Genomic DNA, 19,788 nt, shown 5'->3' on the forward strand with positions numbered 1-19,788 from the left:
CCTGCGGACATGTGCCCTGAGAGGACGCATGGATTTGTTAGGAAAATCCGGCGGGGGGGGGGGGGGGGGGGGGGGGGGATTCTAGATGCTGCCTGTCATTTCCTACTTTGATTAACCCAGCGTGGCATCACAGAGGCTGTGCTGCTGTACTGTAGCCCTGCCACTTGGACTTACGATAGGAAAATGAAGCTGAACCTCATGGAGCATTTCAGTTTAACAAGAGTAATCTAAACTTACTTTATCTTCTTATTTGTCATCCTCATGGTTTGCATAAATCTGAATATCAAAGTACTTGTGACATGTACGCATCTAGTAGCTTTATGTAAATGAGAGACCAGGAGCAATCTTACAGAAGGACAGACCACAGTATACAGTATGTATACACAGTATGTATAATATACATATATTGTACATACATTGTTAATATATTTTGTGTATATATATATATATATATATATATATATATATATATATATATATATATATATATATATATAAAATATATATTTCTCTATGCATCCCTGTTTTTGTTTTTCCTCAGTTTGGACAGAGCACTCTCAACCATTTCACTGCGAGTTATACTGTGTATGACTATGTATGTGACAAATAAACCAAATCTGAAACTTGAACTTGAACTTGAAGACAGAGGAAGGCCTGAGGGCACGGGTGGGTGTGTAGGGGTGGAGTAGAGGAGGGGTGGGTGTGTAAGGGTGCAGGAGAGGAGGGGTGGGTGTGTAGGGGTGGAGTAGAGGAGGGGTGGGTGTGTAAGGGTGGGGGTGTGGAGGAGATGAGAGATTGTTAGAGGAGGAGAATTCTGATCACTCCATTCCCAAATCTGGGTGTCCTCCTCAATTTCTGTCCAACTTATTAAGAATTTTTTTCTCGGAGTCTTTCTGTCAGCAGAAATGTTTTCTTGAGGTCTTTGTCAGCAGTTCTGACAAAAATAACCACATGGCTGTAATAACACCAACTCCCTTGGCAAGGAGAGTAAGTATCACAGGACATTACAGGACACAGCACTGTTAGTCCAGACCTCACACACAACCACAGAAAACCATGATATGACATGTATGCCATTTTCACATAAATAAATATGTACATTCCCATGGGAAAATTGCAATCAAAACACCTGGATGGCACCAGATCTGCGGATCATGTTTTCTTTAAATCTCTGCGTATCCACAGCATGTCTGTGGCGTGTTTGTGATATTAATGTGTGTTCCTCGTAACACAGTAGTGTCTTTCTGCATGTGTACCTTCAGGCGAAAGAATGGATGGAGTTCTGGAGGCCACCATCACCCTGTTTGGATGTAAAGTGCTGTGCAGTCTTCTGTGTCTGCCAACCTTTAAACGCTCCATGTCCTCAGTCGGACTGTGCTGTAGCTGCCTTCTGTTCTTCACTGACCTCTCCATCACCGGTGAGCAAACAGCTCACATTCTCTCTGTTTTAATCCCCCTCCCCCAGACCTGTGTGTGTCCTATCTGACCCACCTGTGTTTCAGACCTGTGTGTGTCCTACCTGACCCACCTGTGTTTCAGACCTGTGTGTGTGTGTTCTGCCTGACCCACCTGTGTTTCAGACCTGTGTGTGTGTGTTCTGCCTGACCCACCTGTGTTTCAGACCTGTGTGTGTCCTACCTGACCCACCTGTGTTTCAGACCTGTGTGTGTGTGTGTGTGTCCTACCTGACCCACCTGTGTTTCAGACCTGTGTGTCCTACCTGACCCACCTGTGTTTCAGACCTGTGTGTGTGTGTGTGTTCTGCCTGACCCACCTGTGTTTCAGACCTGTGTGTGTGTGTGTGTTCTGCCTGACCCACCTGTGTTTCAGACCTGTGTGTGTGTGTGTTCTGCCTGACCAACCTGTGTTTCAGACCTGTGTGTGTGTGTGTGTCCTACCTGACCCACCTGTGTTTCAGACCTGTGTGTGTCCTACCTGACCCACCTGTGTTTCAGACCTGTGTGTGTGTGTGTCCTACCTCACCCACCTGTGTTTCAGACCTGTGTGTGTGTGTCCTACCTCACCCACCTGTGTTTCAGACCTGTGTGTGTGTGTGTGTCCTACCTGACCCACCTGTGTTTCAGACCTGTGTGTGTGTCCTACCTGACCCACCTGTGTTTCAGACCTGTGTGTGTGTGTGTGTGTGTCCTACCTGACCCACCTGTGTTTCAGACCTGTGTGTGTGTGTGTCCTACCTCACCCACCAGTGTTTCAGACCTGTGTGTGTGTGTGTGTGTGTCCTACCTCACCCACCTGTGTTTCAGACCTGTGTGTGTGTGTGTGTGTGTGTGTGTCCTACCTGACCCACCTGTGTTTCAGACCTGTGTGTGTGTGTGTTCTGCCTGACCCACCTGTGTTTCAGACCTGTGTGTGTGTGTTCTGCCTGACCCACCTGTGTTTCAGACCTGTGTGTGTGTGTTCTGCCTGACCCACCTGTGTTTCAGACCTGTGTCTGTGTGTGTCCTACCTGATCCACCTGTGTTTCAGACCTGTGTCTGTGTGTGTCCTACCTGACCCACCTGTGTTTCAGACCTGTGTGTGTGTGTGTCCTACCTGACCCACCTGTGTTTCAGACCTGTGTGTGTCCTACCTGACCCACCTGTGTTTCAGACCTGTGTGTGTCCTACCTGACCCACCTGTGTTTCAGACCTGTGTGTGTCCTACCTGACCCACCTGTGTTTCAGACCTGTGTGTGTGTGTTCTGCCTGACCAACCTGTGTTGTTCTAGTGTTCCTAGCCTACCTCTGGTGCGGGGGTCCCAGACTGGCATCGTTTCAGCCGTCTTCTGACATCATCGCCCTGCGCTTCGGGCTGTTTCTTGGCCACACCTATGGGGCGGTGCTGCTGCTGACCCCACCCCTAGTTACCGTGGAGGTACTCACCCGTTTCCTGTGGCCCAGAGAGGAGACAGTGGAGGTGAGCGTAGAGGGACAGGCTGTGGAGGAGAAGGACGCTTGCCCGGGTGCGTCCGCACTGCTGACGGTCGTCGGCGGAGAACTCTGGGAGGAGGGTGTGACGGGAGTGGAGAGTGGGCGGGGCTTGAAAGCCGTGGGCTTCCTGGGCTGCCTGCTCCTGTGGGGAATGTGTGGGACTTTCGCAGGGTCCAGCTGGACGCAGACGCTGCCGGCGGTCAGGGCCTGTCTGGAGGGGGGCAGCTCACTGTCCACATGCCTGCCCTGCCTGATCACCACCTCCTCGCCCATCACGGAAGAGCTGGCCTGGGCCCTGCCTACTGCCGCCCTCCTGCTGGGACTGGCCCCGGGTGTGGGCTTGCTTACGGCAAGGCTGGCCTACACATTCGTCCAGCCAGAGGAGCATGTGTGTGCGGAACAAAGAGAGGACACCCCTGTGTTCCAGCCCGTGCTCAGAAGGCCCCCTGAGTCTGCTGGTGACTCAGACGAAGCAGCTGACACCTGTGACATTCGCAGCTCACACCCTGCTCACAATAGCCGACAACAGCCTTCTGGAAAGCCTGTCCTAGCACCTGGACAAACAGGCTCGGCTGATGCTCGGAAATTAAAAAGCGAGAGCATGTCACTTCCCCCACAGATGCGGTGCGATCTCCCGGTGGATGGCACAGTGCAAGCCCCGCCCTCCTGCGAGAGGTGGGCGTGGCAGGCTCAGGGGGAAAGTCCCTCCCCAAGGACAGGGATGATGATGGGACTGGCGTGTGCATTTCTGGTGTGTCTCTGTCCTACGGTCCTCAGCACCAACATCGCTCTCATCAGCAGCCTGGACACCTTGGCTGTGTACGTCGTCCAACAGCTGTGGACGCCCACACATAACACATAGCAGCTTACTACGACGTCTGTTCCAACACAACTCACTTGAGGACTCTTGAATGATTCCTACACGGGTTTTGACCAGTGCCTGTTAAAAATGTAAAGGTTCAGGGTCTCAGGGAGGAGTGCAGCTGTTATTCCAGCACTCATTTTGCCCTGGACTGTTCGTACTCGTCTCATGCTAAGCTATCTGATTTGTAGAGTGAAATAAATGATAAGACTAATTTAAAAGGGAGTTGTAGCATGACTTGTGATTGGGTTTCACTTGTTGGATTTAGGGTGCTTGAAAAAGAAGCATTTAATGACACAACTACAGAATCAACACTACACTACAGTACACTACCAGAATCAACACTACTGCCACCAGATGAATTACAGTTATGGGTTTTGCTGCCTACTGAACCTCAGAACTGAAACACAATAAAGTGGGACAGAGTTATACTTCCTGATCACAGATGGGTGTTTACAAACCCAGTCAGGGGCAGGTGTCCGAGTGACATCATGCATGTACCCCCACCTCCTCTTCTGGAGAGACACACACAGGCACAGAACACAACCCCACAATTTCCCGGGTTCCTGGGTTTATTTCAGGTTTTCATATGCTTTCCTGATCATTCAAGACCGATGAGCTGATTTCAGGATCAGCTCTTCTTAAGAAGCATTTCTGCTTTCTGCTCTACACTAGAGTCACTGAGTCAGTAACAGGACAACATGAGTGACATGAGTGTTAATTTCAGAGGAAACACATCAGAGGTTTTGAGAGGTGTGGTGAGCGAGAGCTCACAACTGTTTGTACAAACCTCCATGTAGAGAGTCAGTCCAGTGCAACACAGGATCCCAGCAGGACTGTTCCTGTGTGAGAAGGACAAGCCCTGTGGAAAGAATTTCTGCCTGAGGACTCAGGTGAAACAAGCGTGCAACATTCCCATTTACCTGTTTAGCTTATTCCAAATGTGTGGAAGTACTGTAGCTAGTTGGCTCAACAAGACACTGACTGGGTTTACTTTACAGACAGGTTCCCTTCAGAATCCTGGCAACATGGACTATAGAACAAAAGTGACATACGAGTGGTGCCAGTTAAGAACTGATATTAAAAAACTCACGTAGTATACAGCATCTATATCCCTGCTCATGCTCCCAGGCACTGAAGAGGTTATGTGTCTACAGCTGTGAACTCTGTGAACTTCAGTGAGTTCTCAGGCTGAAGAATGTATGTTTGGAAAATCATCAAAATCAGCTGCCGACTTGAAAAAAACCCCAAAACAAAACAAAAATGAATCACTGAATGAATGAAGAATTGTATCTGTACATTATTACATTACCATATCCAGTCTCCTCCATCAGAAGTCATAGATCGAGTACTGAAATTACAGCGTTCAACAGCAGAGGTCTCCCAGCACTGCAGATGAAGCCTCTGCAGGCCCACAGGACATCTGGGGAGACAGCGCAAGTCTACTCACCCAGGACCTGCTGTAGCTGAGGCTTGGACTCAGGGAGGAGTCCCAGGCCAAACGCTAAGCTGACAGCTTTGTCCTTTGCCAAAGAATTCGGGCCTGTGGAGACATATGTGGGGTTAGGGTTTGGTGGGGAGGGGGGGGGGGGGGGGTTGCCACTCAAGAGCTGTGGTGTAACTTGTCTGTTTATATTTCACTATTTCTTTGCAATATACTGTTGTGAGGAAAACCCTGGGAGCATCTGAAGAAGGTTGTTTCAACACACACAAATGGAACCAGTTTAATCACAAGATTAAAAATCATGAGTCTAAATGCATCCTAAGCCTGAGTCAGTAATGATCAGATACATCTGGTTGACGTTATTACGCAGTAAAGAGATTACACCAATTACTAAATAAGGATTCATATACTGTTTCTATCATGGACCTTGTTTTAAGCACCTGTTTAATAAAATCATAGCATCAAATTCAAATTTGTGTCGTTTATTAAATAATCAAATTCAAATGTACTTAAATAATCGGTGCTAATTTATCATTTAGATGATCATTTAACAAATCCTGCAGAAATCCAGATAAAGTGCAGTTTACAAACAGTTTCTTAGATAGACTACAGGTTGGATATGTACAAGATCTTTTTTTGAAAACAAGGTTTGGGACTTAAATTTTTTTTTGCTTGTGGCTGTTAATAAAAAAAAGCAGCATTAGTTTCGTTTGTGGGTTTGACACTGAGGAGTAAAGTTTTGTCATCTCAGTGCCTTTATCAGCACGGCCAGGTGTTAGACAAGCAGTGATGTGACAGAGAAATCTGCACAGACTGGAGTTGAATGGATGATCCCAGGGAGAATGAAACCTACTCTGGTCCAGAGGACATGATCTAAAGACCTTGGTACCAGAGGAGAGCGATCAGAACCATGTTGGCTGCAGACTCTGCATGGAGCAGAATAGTCTTGCAGGTCGATGTGGGTGTCCCAACACTAGAATTACATAAAGATAAGATACTCAAAACAAGTTGAAATCGTACCTTCCTCATAAGCAATGTCTGAGGATGAGATTGGGAGGCGGGGGGCGAGGTTTAGGTTGCTAATGGTTACTAGCGACATCATAATAGGAGGATTTCATTAAAAATGCAAGACTGATCAATTCCTCTAGTGTAGTGGCTTTTGTCCTGCAAAGACAAACAACCCCAATCCCTGAAAAAAAAAAACCTACCATGTCAAGAGATGGAGTTTAAATGTTTGTCAAACATTCAAAACAAGACTGCTGATGACATGAAGTAATATAGAAAGGGACATGGGAGGGGTGGAGCTCCCAGCAGCCCAATGGGAAACTGGACTTGATTGACGTAGCCATGCTCATGTACCGGCTGGATGGAGCCGTGCTCCTGGAGTGGCTGGATGGAGCCGTGCTCCTGGACTGGCTGGATGCAAACCTGCTCCAGGCACCTACAACCAGCTGGCAAAACGGAAGAGATGTGTCTTTGCTTTCATTGGTTCTCATCTTCTTAAGCACACTAAAGAGACACCACAAAACACTGTTGTTTTTTCATTCTTTAATTGTACATTAAAACATTCATGTACCTTTAGCTGTGAACACACACCAGAGTGTTTACACAGGGATAGGTGCAAAGGTGCAAAGCATCCATCATCCCAAAACCAGCATTATTCATCACTGTTATAGTCATTATTAATAAGCATCATAAAATCTTAACTATATTTCTCATGTATCCCACCACCATCCAATAAGGAGGAGGGACTGCCTCATATAGGAGCAGCCTTATGCAGAGGTCCCTGCTACAGGTGTGCAGCACTACACATCCCACAATACTGAGCAGCACCCTAGCCTTTAAACACCAGCACGACAGACAGCACACAGAGCAAAAGAACGCAACAACTGTGGGAAGGAATGAGTTAGCACATGAAATGAACTCAAAATAAGACAGGGAAATCAGGTCTGTTTGGTATTAGGTGCTAATAAGGTGCCAGTTTGTTAAAAGCAGTGTAGTGTTAAAGTAGTTCTCCACCTAAGCTGGTAATTCCCTCTTTATAATGAAGTATTTAGCTTCAGGGACTTTGTGGGAACTAAATGAGGCTTCAGTGAAGTGATGGTGCCACGGTGACGTCTCGCAGGGCTCAGCTTTCCCGTCTAAGGCACTATGAGAGCCACACTGGAGTCTGTTACAGGGAAGATGGGAGGTGTGGGACTTCTCTCCCAGAGAGTGGGAGCAGTGAGGAAAGACCTGGAGCCATCAGACTCCACCTTAGGAGGGAGCCATCAGACCTGAGAGGACCAGAGCTGGCTAAGACTGGACAGCGGCAGCAAACATTACAGCACAAAAAAAAACATTTGAAAACCCATCATCTGATTTTTCTTTTTTTGTGGTTTTGTTTTGTTTTCTGAATTTTATGGTCTCCATAGTATCATTCTTTCCAAAATCACATGACCACTGAATAATAATTAATTTCCTTTGTCCAGGACGCATGTCTGTTTCTTAGGCTACCACATATTAGGAGAGGGGGATATATCAGGAAGTAGCGATTTCTGAAATGTGAGAGACATCGCAAACACAAAGGAACTGTAAAAGCTCCCCAGTGTATTAGAACAGAGAAGTTACTACACATAACTGGGCCTTGGAGAATTTCTGTGTACCCAACATTTGCACTGAGGGAGTGTGGGCTTAGGGTGAACACGGAACACGTGAAAAAGCCATTCACTAAAGTGTTTAGTGTTCTTTAACGTCTTGCACTTGGACTAGAGGCAAAATCCTTAATCTTAAGGCATCTCCTCTTCATCCATCACGTGTTACCCTCACTGGTGCAGTTCTAATGGAACGCCACTGCAGGGTTAGGGTTAGTGTGGGAACTACTCTGCACAATTTCTGCCTCGTTAGATGTGTTACAGTTGACATGCAGGATGAAGTGGTAATCCTACACACTCCTAACAAGACCCCCTGTGGAAAAGAAGAGGGGTTGTGGTGACAAGAATGTTCAGAGAAACAAGCACAGACTAGATGAATAAATGAAAAAAATAAATTAATTTAAAAAAATTCAGATAACATACTGGAGGCCAAGGAGAATGAAAGGTCAGGCTGAGAGTGAGATGTAATGATTGCATGATGCATGTAAAAACATGGCCCATGAGTCTGTGTGGCAGTGCCCTGAATCTCAAACAGGAGACACAGAGGGGGAGATTCAGGGACAGATGTACCCTAAACACACCAACACACACCCAGACACACCACCCGCCCCCACCACGTGGGACTCCGCTAGACACACAGGTTGCAGCTACTGCTGGAGAACTGCAAACTGGAACTGTTCTAACGCTGTCACTGCTAGCAAGCACCTGAGGTGCAGGACAGTACCCACGTGACGGCTAGGGCAGAGCCGCACACAACCACATCTCAGCAGTTACCAGCAAAGCACAAGATATAACTTGTGCAAAAAATCATGATTAATTATATAACAATATATCAAAGGGAAGTATAGCAGAACAGTGCTAGACAGTCCACAAACACACCAAAGCCGATTGCACAATGAGTGGAAGGTCTTCACACGTGTGTCTACGGAGGAGAGGAGTGCTCTCTCCCCTGGAGACGTAGCCTCGGAGGGTGCGGAGTGACTCGGGGCATTGTGCACGAGCAGCTGCAGATGCTTGGAGAGCGATGCCATCTCGGCGGGGTTACACCGGTGCCACAGAGCACAAAGAACGCCAATGGAGGCCTCCCCTTGCCCTACCCGGAGGCCTCCCCTCCCCTCACAGGGGCGATGTAGGTTCTGTCTGCACACCCCTGCTGGACAAACATGCACTGGCACAACCGTTCTGCGCTGAGAGTGCCACAAGAGCAAACAAACAAAATCAACACTTTTTTTTTTTGCCTTTCCCTTTAAAAACAGAAAACCAAAAGTAATAACAGTGTGAAGACACGGCACTCAGTCTGGGAGCCTAGAGACGCACGGTGTTGATGCGCAAGGGCTGCACGTTCTTTCCATTGGCGTGACTCTGCCCAGGGCTGAAGTAAGGGAAGAGCTTGGTGGGGAACTTCTCACGGTAAGTATAGAGCCAGGACATATCGTCTGCGTTGTAGAAGACCAGCAAACCTTTGGGGTAGTCCAGGAAGACGCCCACCTTCTCAAGCTTGCTCTTGACGTTGAGGCGTGTCCAGGGCTCCGTGCAGGCGCTGTACTGGTTGCCATCATGCATGACGATACAGTAGAAGCCGCGGCTGGGCTGGATCTGGATGCTACCCTTGCGACTCACAGTCTCGTTGGCCACGCCGATCATCCACTGCGTTTTCTCTGACACCATCACCTCCCAGTAGTGCACGCCTGAGCAAAAGCCCTCGGCGCCCAGCACGGACACTTCCACGTCAAAGCGCCGCGGGGAGTCCTGCAGAGGCTGCGGGTGCAGGTTGCCGTACGCGACGATGGTGCAGTCGTCAGACAGGATCAGCCGTTGGTGGGCAGTCATGGGGTCCAATGTCAAGGCAGCAGGTACTGTGGAGCAGAAGAGACAGACGCTCCATCACCAGCCCACCCTCACCTACTACAGCTCTACTACCACCCACCCCTCACCTACTACAGTAAACCTTTATTTCAGCTTCAGTCACAGGCAGACGGGAGAAGAAGCTCCCTGCTGTCAATCAAATGTGCTGACAGAGCTCTGCCTGTAGAGTTCCAGACCATCGCAGAGTGAAAACCACTTTCACCTGACACGCACACTCCCTCTCTTTCCGAGCGTATGCCAGGAGGGAGTGGGTGACGATGTGCACGCTCCCTAGAACACTGTGGTTTTGTGATGGCTAGGGAATGCAGGAAATTTTAAAAACCTCTCCCTTGATGTGGTGCTTTCTTAAGCATGCAGACTAGCCACCATAAGATCACGAGAGCACGCATTCTCTCACCAGTGCTGGCTCCTTCAATCCTTTATGCGCGTTTCTATTCAGACAACCACTTTTAAATGTGTGAGGTAATGAGAATGAGGGTTAACAGTCCACAGAGGCCAGTGAAGCTGGGTGCACTGTGTTGAGAGAGAGAGAGAGAGAGAGAGAGAGAGAGAGAGAGAGAAGCACAGTGTTGAGAGAGAGAAGCACAGTGTTGAGAGAGAGAGAAGCACAGTGTTGAGAGAGAGAAGCAGTGTTGAGAGAGAGAGAGAGAAGCACTGTGTTGAGAGAGAGAGAGAGAGAGAGAGAGAGAAGCACTGTGTTGAGAGAGAGAGAGAGAGAGAAGCACTGTGTTGAGAGAGAGAGAGAGAGAGAGAGAAGCACTGTGTTGAGAGAGAGAGAAGCACTGTGTTGAGAGAGAGAGAGAAGCACTGTGTTGAGAGAGAGAGAGAAGCACTGTGTTGAGAGAGAGAGAGAAGCACTGTGTTGAGAGAGAGAGAGAGAGAGAGAAGCACTGTGTTGAGAGAGAGAGAGAGAGAGAGAGAAGCACTGTGTTGAGAGAGAGAAGCACTGTGTTGAGAGAGAGAGAGAAGCACTGTGTTGAGAGAGAGAGAGAAGCACTGTGTTGAGAGAGAGAGAGAAGCACTGTGTTGAGAGAGAGAGAAGCACTGTGTTGAGAGAGAGAGAAGCACTGTGTTGAGAGAGAGAGAAGCACTGTGTTGAGAGAGAGAGAAGCACTGTGTTGAGAGAGAGAGAAGCACTGTGTTGAGAGAGAGAGAAGCACTGTGTTGAGAGAGAGAAGCACTGTGTTGAGAGAGAGAGAGAGAAGCACTGTGTTGAGAGAGAGAGAAGCACTGTGTTGAGAGAGAGAGAGAGAAGCACTGTGTTGAGAGAGCGAGAGAGAGAAGCACTGTGTTGAGAGAGAAGCACTGTGTTGAGAGAGCGAGAGAGAGAAGCACTGTGTTGAGAGAGAGAGAGAGAAGCACTGTGTTGAGAGAGAAGCACTGTGTTGAGAGAGAGAGAGAGAGAAGCACTGTGTTGAGAGAGAGAGAGAAGCACTGTGTTGAGAGAGAAGCACTGTGTTGAGAGAGAGAGAAGCACTGTGTTGAGAGAGAGAGAAGCACTGTGTTGAGAGAGAGAGAAGCACTGTGTTGAGAGAGAGAGAGAGAGAGAGAGAGAAGCACTGTGTTGAGAGAGAGAGAGAAGCACTGTGTTGAGAGAGAGAGAGAGAAGCACTGTGTTGAGAGAGAGAAGCACTGTGTTGAGAGAGAGAGAGAGAGAAGCACTGTGTTGAGAGAGAGAGAGAGAAGCACTGTGTTGAGAGAGAGAGAGAGAGAGAGAGAGAGAAGCACTGTGTTGAGAGAGAGAGAGAGAGAGAGAGAAGCACTGTGTTGAGAGAGAGAGAGAGAGAGAGAAGCACTGTGTTGAGAGAGAGAGAGAGAAGCACTGTGTTGAGAGAGAGAGAGAGAGAGAAGCACTGTGTTGAGAGAGAGAGAGAGAGAGAAGCACTGTGTTGAGAGAGAGAGAAGCACTGTGTTGAGAGAGAGAGAGAGAGAGAGAGAGAGAGAAGCACTGTGTTGAGAGAGAGAGAGAGAAGCACTGTGTTGAGAGAGAGAGAGAAGCACTGTGTTGAGAGAGAGAGAGAGAGAGAAGCACTGTGTTGAGAGAGAGAGAGAGAGAGAAGCACTGTGTTGAGAGAGAGAGAGAAGCACTGTGTTGAGAGAGAGAGAGAGAGAGAGAGAAGGACTGTGTTGAGAGAGAGAGAGAGAGAGAGAAGGACTGTGTTGAGAGAGAGAGAGAAGCACTGTGTTGAGAGAGAGAGAGAGAGAAGGACTGTGTTGAGAGAGAGAGAGAAGCACTGTGTTGAGAGAGAGAGAGAAGCACTGTGTTGAGAGAGAGAGAGAAGCACTGTGTTGAGAGAGAGAGAGAGAGAGAGAGAGAAGGACTGTGTTGAGAGAGAGAGAGAGAGAGAAGGACTGTGTTGAGAGAGAGAGAGAGAGAGAAGGACTGTGTTGAGAGAGAGAGAGAAGCACTGTGTTGAGAGAGAGAGAGAAGCACTGTGTTGAGAGAGAGAGAGAGAAGCACTGTGTTGAGAGAGAGAGAGAGAGAAGGACTGTGTTGAGAGAGAGAGAGAAGCACTGTGTTGAGAGAGAGAGAGAGAGAAGCACTGTGTTGAGAGAGAGAGAGAGAGAGAAGGACTGTGTTGAGAGAGAGAGAGAAGCACTGTGTTGAGAGAGAGAGAGAGAGAAGCACTGTGTTGAGAGAGAGAGAGAGAGAGAAGCACTGTGTAGAGAGAGAGAGAAGCACTGTGTTGAGAGAGAGAGAGAGAAGCACTGTGTTGAGAGAGAGAGAGAGAGAAGCACTGTGTTGAGAGAGAGAGAGAGAGAAGCACTGTGTTGAGAGAGAGAGAGAGAGAGAAGCACTGTGTTGAGAGAGAGAGAGAGAGAGAAGCACTGTGTTGAGAGAGAGAGAGAAGCACTGTGTTGAGAGAGAGAGAGAAGCACTGTGTTGAGAGAGAGAGAGAGAGAGAGAGAGAAGCACTGTGTGAGAGAGAGAGAGAAGCACTGTGTTGAGAGAGAGAGAGAGAGAGAGAGAGAGAGAGAGAGAGAAGCACTGTGTGAGAGAGAGAGAAGCACTGTGTTGAGAGAGAGAGAAGCACTGTGTTAGAGAGAGAGAGAGAGAGAGAAGCACTGTGTTGAGAGAGAGAGAGAGAGAAGCACTGTGTTGAGAGAGAGAGAGAGAAGCACTGTGTTGAGAGAGAGAGAGAGAAGCACTGTGTTGAGAGAGAGAGAGAGAAGCACTGTGTTGAGAGAGAGAGAGAAGCACTGTGTTGAGAGAGAGAGAAGCACTGTGTTGAGAGAGAGAGAGAAGCACTGTGTTGAGAGAGAGAAGCACTGTGTTGAGAGAGAGAGAGAAGCACTGTGTTGAGAGAGAGAGAGAAGCACTGTGTTGAGAGAGAGAGAGAGAGAGAGAAGCACTGTGTAGAGAGAGAGAGAAGCACTGTGTTGAGAGAGAGAGAGAGAAGCACTGTGTTGAGAGAGAGAGAGAGAAGCACTGTGTTGAGAGAGAGAGAGAGAGAAGCACTGTGTTGAGAGAGAGAGAGAGAGAGAAGCACTGTGTTGAGAGAGAGAGAGAGAGAGAAGCACTGTGTTGAGAGAGAGAGAGAGAGAGAGAGAAGCACTGTGTTGAGAGAGAGAGAGAAGCACTGTGTTGAGAGAGAGAGAGAAGCACTGTGTTGAGAGAGAGAGAGAGAGAGAGAGAGAAGCACTGTGTGAGAGAGAGAGAGAAGCACTGTGTTGAGAGAGAGAGAGAAGCACTGTGTTGAGAGAGAGAGAGAGAGAGAGAGAGAAGCACTGTGTGAGAGAGAGAGAAGCACTGTGTTGAGAGAGAGAGAAGCACTGTGTTAGAGAGAGAGAGAGAGAGAGAAGCACTGTGTTGAGAGAGAGAGAGAGAGAAGCACTGTGTTGAGAGAGAGAGAGAGAAGCACTGTGTTGAGAGAGAGAGAGAGAAGCACTGTGTTGAGAGAGAGAGAGAAGCACTGTGTTGAGAGAGAGAGAGAAGCACTGTGTTGAGAGAGAGAGAAGCACTGTGTTGAGAGAGAGAGAGAAGCACTGTGTTGAGAGAGAGAAGCACTGTGTTGAGAGAGAGAGAGAAGCGCTGTGTTGAGAGAGAGAGAGAAGCACTGTGTTGAGAGAGAGAGAGAAGCACTGTGTTGAGAGAGAGAGAGAGAGAGAGAGAGAGAAGCACTGTGTTGAGAGAGAGAGAGAGAGAGAGAGAAGCACTGTGTTGAGAGAGAGAGAGAGAAGCACTGTGTTGAGAGAGAGAGAGAGAAGCACTGTGTTGAGAGAGCGAGAGAGAGAGAAGCACTGTGTTGAAAGAGAGAGAGAAGCACTGTGTTGAGAGAGAAGCACTGTGTTGAGAGAGAGAGAGAAGCACTGTGTTGAGAGAGCGAGAGAGAGAGGAGCACTGTGTTGAGAGAGCGAGAGAGAGAGAAGCACTGTGTTGAGAGAGCGAGAGAGAGAGAAGCACTGTGTTGAGAGAGCGAGAGAGAGAAGCACTGTGTTGAGAGAGCGAGAGAGAGAAGCACTGTGTTGAGAGAGAGAGAGAAGCACTGTGTTGAGAGAGAAGCACTGTGTTGAGAGAGAAGCACTGTGTTGAGAGAGCGAGAGAAGCACTGTGTTGAGAGAGCGAGAGAGAGAGAGAAGCACTGTGTTGAGAGAGCGAGAGAGAAGCACTGTGTTGAGAGAGCGAGAGAGAGAGAAGCACTGTGTTGAGAGAGCGAGAGAGAGAGAAGCACTGTGTTGAGAGAGCGAGAGAGAGAAGCACTGTGTTGAGAGAGAGAGAGAAGCACTGTGTTGAGAGAGCGAGAGAAGCACTGTGTTGAGAGAGCGAGAGAGAGAGAGAAGCACTGTGTTGAGAGAGCGAGAGAGAAGCACTGTGTTGAGAGAGCGAGAGAGAGAGAAGCACTGTGTTGAGAGAGCGAGAGAGAGAGAGAAGCACTGTATTGAGAGAGAAGCACTGTGTTGAGAGAGAGAGAGAAGCACTGTGTTGAGAGAGAGAGAGAGGCACTGTGTTGAGAGAGAGAGAAGCGCTGTGTTGAGAGAGAGAGAGAGAAGCGCTGTGTTGAGAGAGAGAGAGAAGCGCTGTGTTGAGAGAGAGAGAGAGAGAGAGAGAGAGAAGGAGAAGCACTGTGTTGAGAGAGAGAGACAGAGAGAGATGGGGAGAAGCGCTGTGTTGAGAGAGAGAGAAGCACTGTGTTGAGAGAGCGAAAAGCACTGTGTTGAGAGAGAGAGAGAGAAGCACTGTGTTGAGAGAGAGAGAGAGAGAGAGAAGCACTGTGTTGAGAGAGAGAGAGAGAGAGAGAAGCACTGTGTTGAGAGAGAGAGAGAAGCACTGTGTTGAGAGAGAGAGAAGCACTGTGTTGAGAGAGAGAGAGAAGCACTGTGTTGAGAGAGAGAGAGAAGCACTGTGTTGAGAGAGAGAGAGAAGCACTGTGTTGAGAGAGAGAGAGAGAGAGAGGAGCACTGTGTTGAGAGAGAGAGAGAGAGAGAGAAGCACTGTGTTGCGAGAGAGAGAGAGAGAAGCACTGTGTTGCGAGAGAGAGAGAGAGAGAGAAGCACTGTGTTGCGAGAGAGAGAGAGAGAGAAGCACTGTGTTGCGAGAGAGAGAGAGAGAGAAGCACTGTGTTGCGAGAGAGAGAGAGAGAGAAGCACTGTGTTGCGAGAGAGAGAGAGAGAGAAGCACTGTGTTGCGAGAGAGAGAGAGAGAGAAGCACTGTGTTGCGAGAGAGAGAGAGAGAGAAGCACTGTGTTGCGAGAGAGAGAGAGAGAAGCACTGTGTTGCGAGAGAGAGAGAGAGAGAAGCACTGTGTTGCGAGAGAGAGAGAGAGAGAAGCACTGTGTTGCGAGAGAGAGAGAGAGAGAAGCACTGTGTTGCGAGAGAGAGAGAGAGAGAAGCACTGTGTTGCGAGAGAGAGAGAGAGAGAAGCACTGTGTTGCGAGAGAGAGAGAGAGAGAAGCACTGTGTTGCGAGAGAGAGAGAGAGAAGCACTGTGTTGCGAGAGAGAGAGAGAGAGAAGCACTGTGTTGCGAGACAGAGAGAGAGAGAGAAGCACTGTGTTGCGAGAGAGAGAGAAGCACTGTGTTGCGAGAGAGAGAGAGAGAAGCACTGTGTTGCGAGAGAGAGAGAGAAGCACTGTGTTGAGAGAGAAGCACTGTGTTGAGAGAGCGAGAGAAGCACTGTGTTGAGAGAGCGAGAGAGAGAGAAGCACTGTGTTGAGAAAGCGAGAGAGAGAGAAGCACTGTATTGAGAGAGAAGCACTGTGTTGAGAGAGAGAGAGAGAGAGAAGCACTGTGTTGCGAGAGAGAGAGAGAGAGAAGCACTGTGTTGCGAGAGAGAGAGAGAGAGAAGCACTGTGTTGCGAGAGAGCGAGAGAGAGAAGCACTGTGTTGAGAGAGAGAGAGAGAGAGAAGCACTGTGTTGAGAAAAAGAGAGAGAGAAGCACTGTGTTGAGAAAGAGAGAGAGAGAAGCACTGTGTTGAGAAAGAGAGAGAGAGAAGCACTGTGTTGAGAAAGAGAGAGAGAAGCACTGTGTTGAGAGAGAGAGAGAGAGAGAGAGAGAGAGAGAGAGAGAGAGAGAAGCACTGTGTTGAGAGAGAGAGAGAGAGAGAAGCACTGTGTTGAGAGAGAGAGAGAGAGAGAAGCACTGTGTTGAGAGAGAGAGAGAGAGAGAGAAGCACTGTGTTGAGAGAGCGAGAGAGAGAAGCACTGTGTTGAGAGAGAGAGAGAAGCACTGTGTTGAGAGAGAAGCACTGTGTTGAGAGAGCGAGAGAAGCACTGTGTTGAGAGAGCGAGAGAGAGAGAAGCACTGTGTTGAGAGAGCGAGAGAGAGAGAGAAGCACTGTATTGAGAGAGAAGCACTGTGTTGAGAGAGAGAGAGAGAAGCACTGTGTTGAGAGAGAGAGAGAGGCACTGTGTTGAGAGAGAGAGAAGCGCTGTGTTGAGAGAGCGAGAGAGAGAGAAGCGCTGTGTTGAGAGAGCGAGAGAGAGAAGCGCTGTGTTGAGAGAGAGAGAGAGAAGCGCTGTGTTGAGAGAGAGAGAGAGAAGCGCTGTGTTGAGAGAGAGAGAGAGAGAAGCGCTGTGTTGAGAGAGAGAGAGAGAGAAGCGCTGTGTTGAGAGAGAGAGAGAGAGAAGCGCTGTGTTGAGAGAGAGAGAGAGAGAAGCGCTGTGTTGAGAGAGAGAGAGAGAAGCGCTGTGTTGAGAGAGAGAGAGAGAAGCGCTGTGTTGAGAGAGAGAGAGAGAGAAGCGCTGTGTTGAGAGAGAGAGAGAGAGAAGCGCTGTGTTGAGAGAGAGAGAGAGAGAAGCGCTGTGTTGAGAGAGAGAGAGAGAGAAGCACTGTGTTGAGAGAGAGAGAGAAGCACTGTGTTGAGAAAGAGAGAGAGAAGCACTGTGTTGAGAAAAAGAGAGAGAGAAGCACTGTGTTGAGAAAAAGAGAGAGAGAAGCACTGTGTTGAGAAAGAGAGAGAGAGAAGCACTGTGTTGAGAGAGAGAGAGAGAAGCACTGTGTTGAGAGAGAGAGAGAGAAGCACTGTGTTGAGAGAGAGAGAGAGAGAGAGAGAGAGAGAGAGAGAAGCACTGTGTTGAGAGAGAGAGAGAGAGAAGCACTGTGTTGAGAGAGAGAGAGAGAGAAGCACTGTGTTGAGAGAGAGAGAGAGAGAGAGAGAGAAGCACTGTGTTGAGAGAGCGAGAGAGAGAAGCACTGTGTTGAGAGAGAGAGAGAAGCACTGTGTTGAGAGAGAAGCACTGTGTTGAGAGAGAGAGAGAAGCACTGTGTTGAGAGAGCGAGAGAGAGAGAGAAGCACTGTGTTGAGAGAGCGAGAGAGAGAGAAGCACTGTATTGAGAGAGAAGCACTGTGTTGAGAGAGAGAGAGAAGCACTGTGTTGAGAGAGAGAGAGAGAGGCACTGTGTTGAGAGAGAGAGAAGCGCTGTGTTGAGAGAGCGAGAGAGAGAGAAGCGCTGTGTTGAGAGAGCGAGAGAGAGAAGCACTGTGTTGAGAGAGAGAGAGAGAAGCGCTGTGTTGAGAGAGAGAAGCGCTGTGTTGAGAGAGAGAGAGAGAGAGAAGCGCTGTGTTGAGAGAGAGAGAGAGAGAAGCGCTGTGTTGAGAGAGAGAGAGAGAGAAGCGCTGTGTTGAGAGAGAGAGAGAGAGAAGCGCTGTGTTGAGAGAGAGAGAGAGAGAAGCGCTGTGTTGAGAGAGAGAGAGAGAGAAGCGCTGTGTTGAGAGAGAGAGAGAGAGAGAAGCGCTGTGTTGAGAGAGAGAGAGAGAGAGAGAGAGAGAGAGAAGGAGAAGCACTGTGTTGAGAGAGAGAGACAGAGAGAGATGGGGAGAAGCGCTGTGTTGAGAGAGAGAGAGAGAGAGAGAAGCACTGTGTTGAGAGAGAGAGAGAGAGAGAGAAGCACTGTATTGAGAGAGAAGCACTGTGTTGAGAGAGAGAGAGAAGCACTGTGTTGAGAGAGCGAGAGAGAGAGAAGCACTGCGTTGAGAGAGCGAGAGAGAGAGAAGCACTGCGTTGAGAGAGAGAGAGAAGCACTGTGTTGCGAGAGAGAGAGAGAAGCACTGTGTTGCGAGAGAGAGAGAGAGAGAGAAGCACTGTGTTGCGAGAGAGAGAGAGAGAGAAGCACTGTGTTGCGAGAGAGAGAGAGAGAGAAGCACTGTGTTGCGAGAGAGAGAGAGAGAGAGAAGCACTGTGTTGCGAGAGAGAGAGAGAGAGAAGCACTGTGTTGCGAGAGAGAGAGAGAGAGAGAAGCACTGTGTTGCGAGAGAGAGAGAGAGAGAGAAGCACTGTGTTGCGAGAGAGAGAGAGAGAAGCACTGTGTTGCGAGAGAGAGAGAGAGAAGCACTGTGTTGCGAGAGAGAGAGAGAGAAGCACTGTGTTGCGAGAGAGAGAGAGAGAGAAGCACTGTGTTGCGAGAGAGAGAGAGAAGCACTGTGTTGCGAGAGAGAGAGAGAGAGAAGCACTGTGTTGCGAGAGAGAGAGAGAGAGAAGCACTGTTGCGAGAGAGAGAGAGAGAGAAGCACTGTGTTGCGAGAGAGAGAGAGAGAGAAGCACTGTGTTGCGAGAGAGAGAGAGAAGCACTGTGTTACGAGAGAGAGAGAGAGAAGCACTGTGTTGCGAGAGAGAGAGAGAGAGAAGCACTGTGTTGCGAGAGAGAGAGAGAGAAGCACTGTGTTGCGAGAGAGAGAGAAGCACTGTGTTGCGAGAGAGAGCGAGAGAAGCACTGTGTTGAGAGAGCGAGAGAAGCACTGTGTTGAGAGAGCGAGAGAGAGAGAAGCACTGCGTTGAGAGAGAGAGAAGCACTGCGTTGCAAGAGAGAGAGAGAAGCACTGTGTTGCGAGAGAGAGAGAGAGAGAGAAGCACTGTGTTGCGAGAGAGAGAGAGAGAGAGAGAAGCACTGTGTTGCGAGAGAGAGAGAGAAGCACTGTGTTGCGAGAGAGAGAGAGAGAGAAGCACTGTGTTGCGAGAGAGAGAGAGAGAGAAGCACTGTGTTGCGAGAGAGAGAGAGAGAGAAGCACTGTGTTGCGAGAGAGAGAGAGAGAGAAGCACTGTGTTGCGAGAGAGAGAGAGAGAGAAGCACTGTGTTGCGAGAGAGAGAGAGAGAGAAGCACTGTGTTGCGAGAGAGAGAGAGAAGCACTGTGTTGAGAGAGAGAGAGAGAGGCACTGTGTTGCGAGAGAGAGAGAGAGAGAAGCACTGTGTTGCGAGAGAGAGAGAGAGAGAAGCACTGTGTTGCGAGAGAGAGAGAGAGAGAAGCACTGTGTTGCGAGAGAGAGAGAGAGAGAAGCACTGTGTTGCGAGAGAGAGAGAGAGAGAGAAGCACTGTGTTGCGAGAGAGAGAGAGAGAGAGAAGCACTGTGTTGCGAGAGAGAGAGAGAGAGAAGCACTGTGTTGCGAGAGAGAGAGAGAGAGAAGCACTGTGTTGCGAGAGAGAGAGAGAGAGAAGCACTGTGTTGCGAGAGAGAGAGAGAGAGAAGCACTGTGTTGCGAGAGAGAGAGAGAGAGAAGCACTGTGTTGCGAGAGAGAGAGAGAGAGAAGCACTGTGTTGCGAGAGAGAGAGAGAGAGAAGCACTGTGTTGCGAGAGAGAGAGAGAGAAGCACTGTGTTGCGAGAGAGAGAGAGAG

General features: G+C 48.9%; 1 protein-coding gene across 5 annotated transcripts in view; it reads right to left on the reverse strand.

The window, feature by feature from the left end:
- Positions 1 to 6,764: 6,764 nt before the first annotated feature.
- Positions 6,765 to 19,788, reverse strand: part of LOC113582001 (E3 ubiquitin-protein ligase TRIM62-like) — a 40,735-nt gene continuing 27,711 nt past the window's right edge. For all 5 annotated transcript variants that reach the window (XM_035520478.1, XM_035520479.1, XM_035520477.1 and 2 more), the window contains one exon: positions 6,765 to 9,725. In XM_035520478.1, coding sequence (XP_035376371.1) covers positions 9,175 to 9,725 — 551 coding nt within the window. In that variant the 3' untranslated portion in view covers positions 6,765 to 9,174. The remainder of the gene's footprint in view (positions 9,726 to 19,788) is intronic.

Source organism: Electrophorus electricus, chromosome 20 (assembly GCF_013358815.1).
Source record: "Electrophorus electricus isolate fEleEle1 chromosome 20, fEleEle1.pri, whole genome shotgun sequence".
Taxonomy (NCBI): Eukaryota; Metazoa; Chordata; class Actinopteri; order Gymnotiformes; family Gymnotidae; genus Electrophorus; species Electrophorus electricus.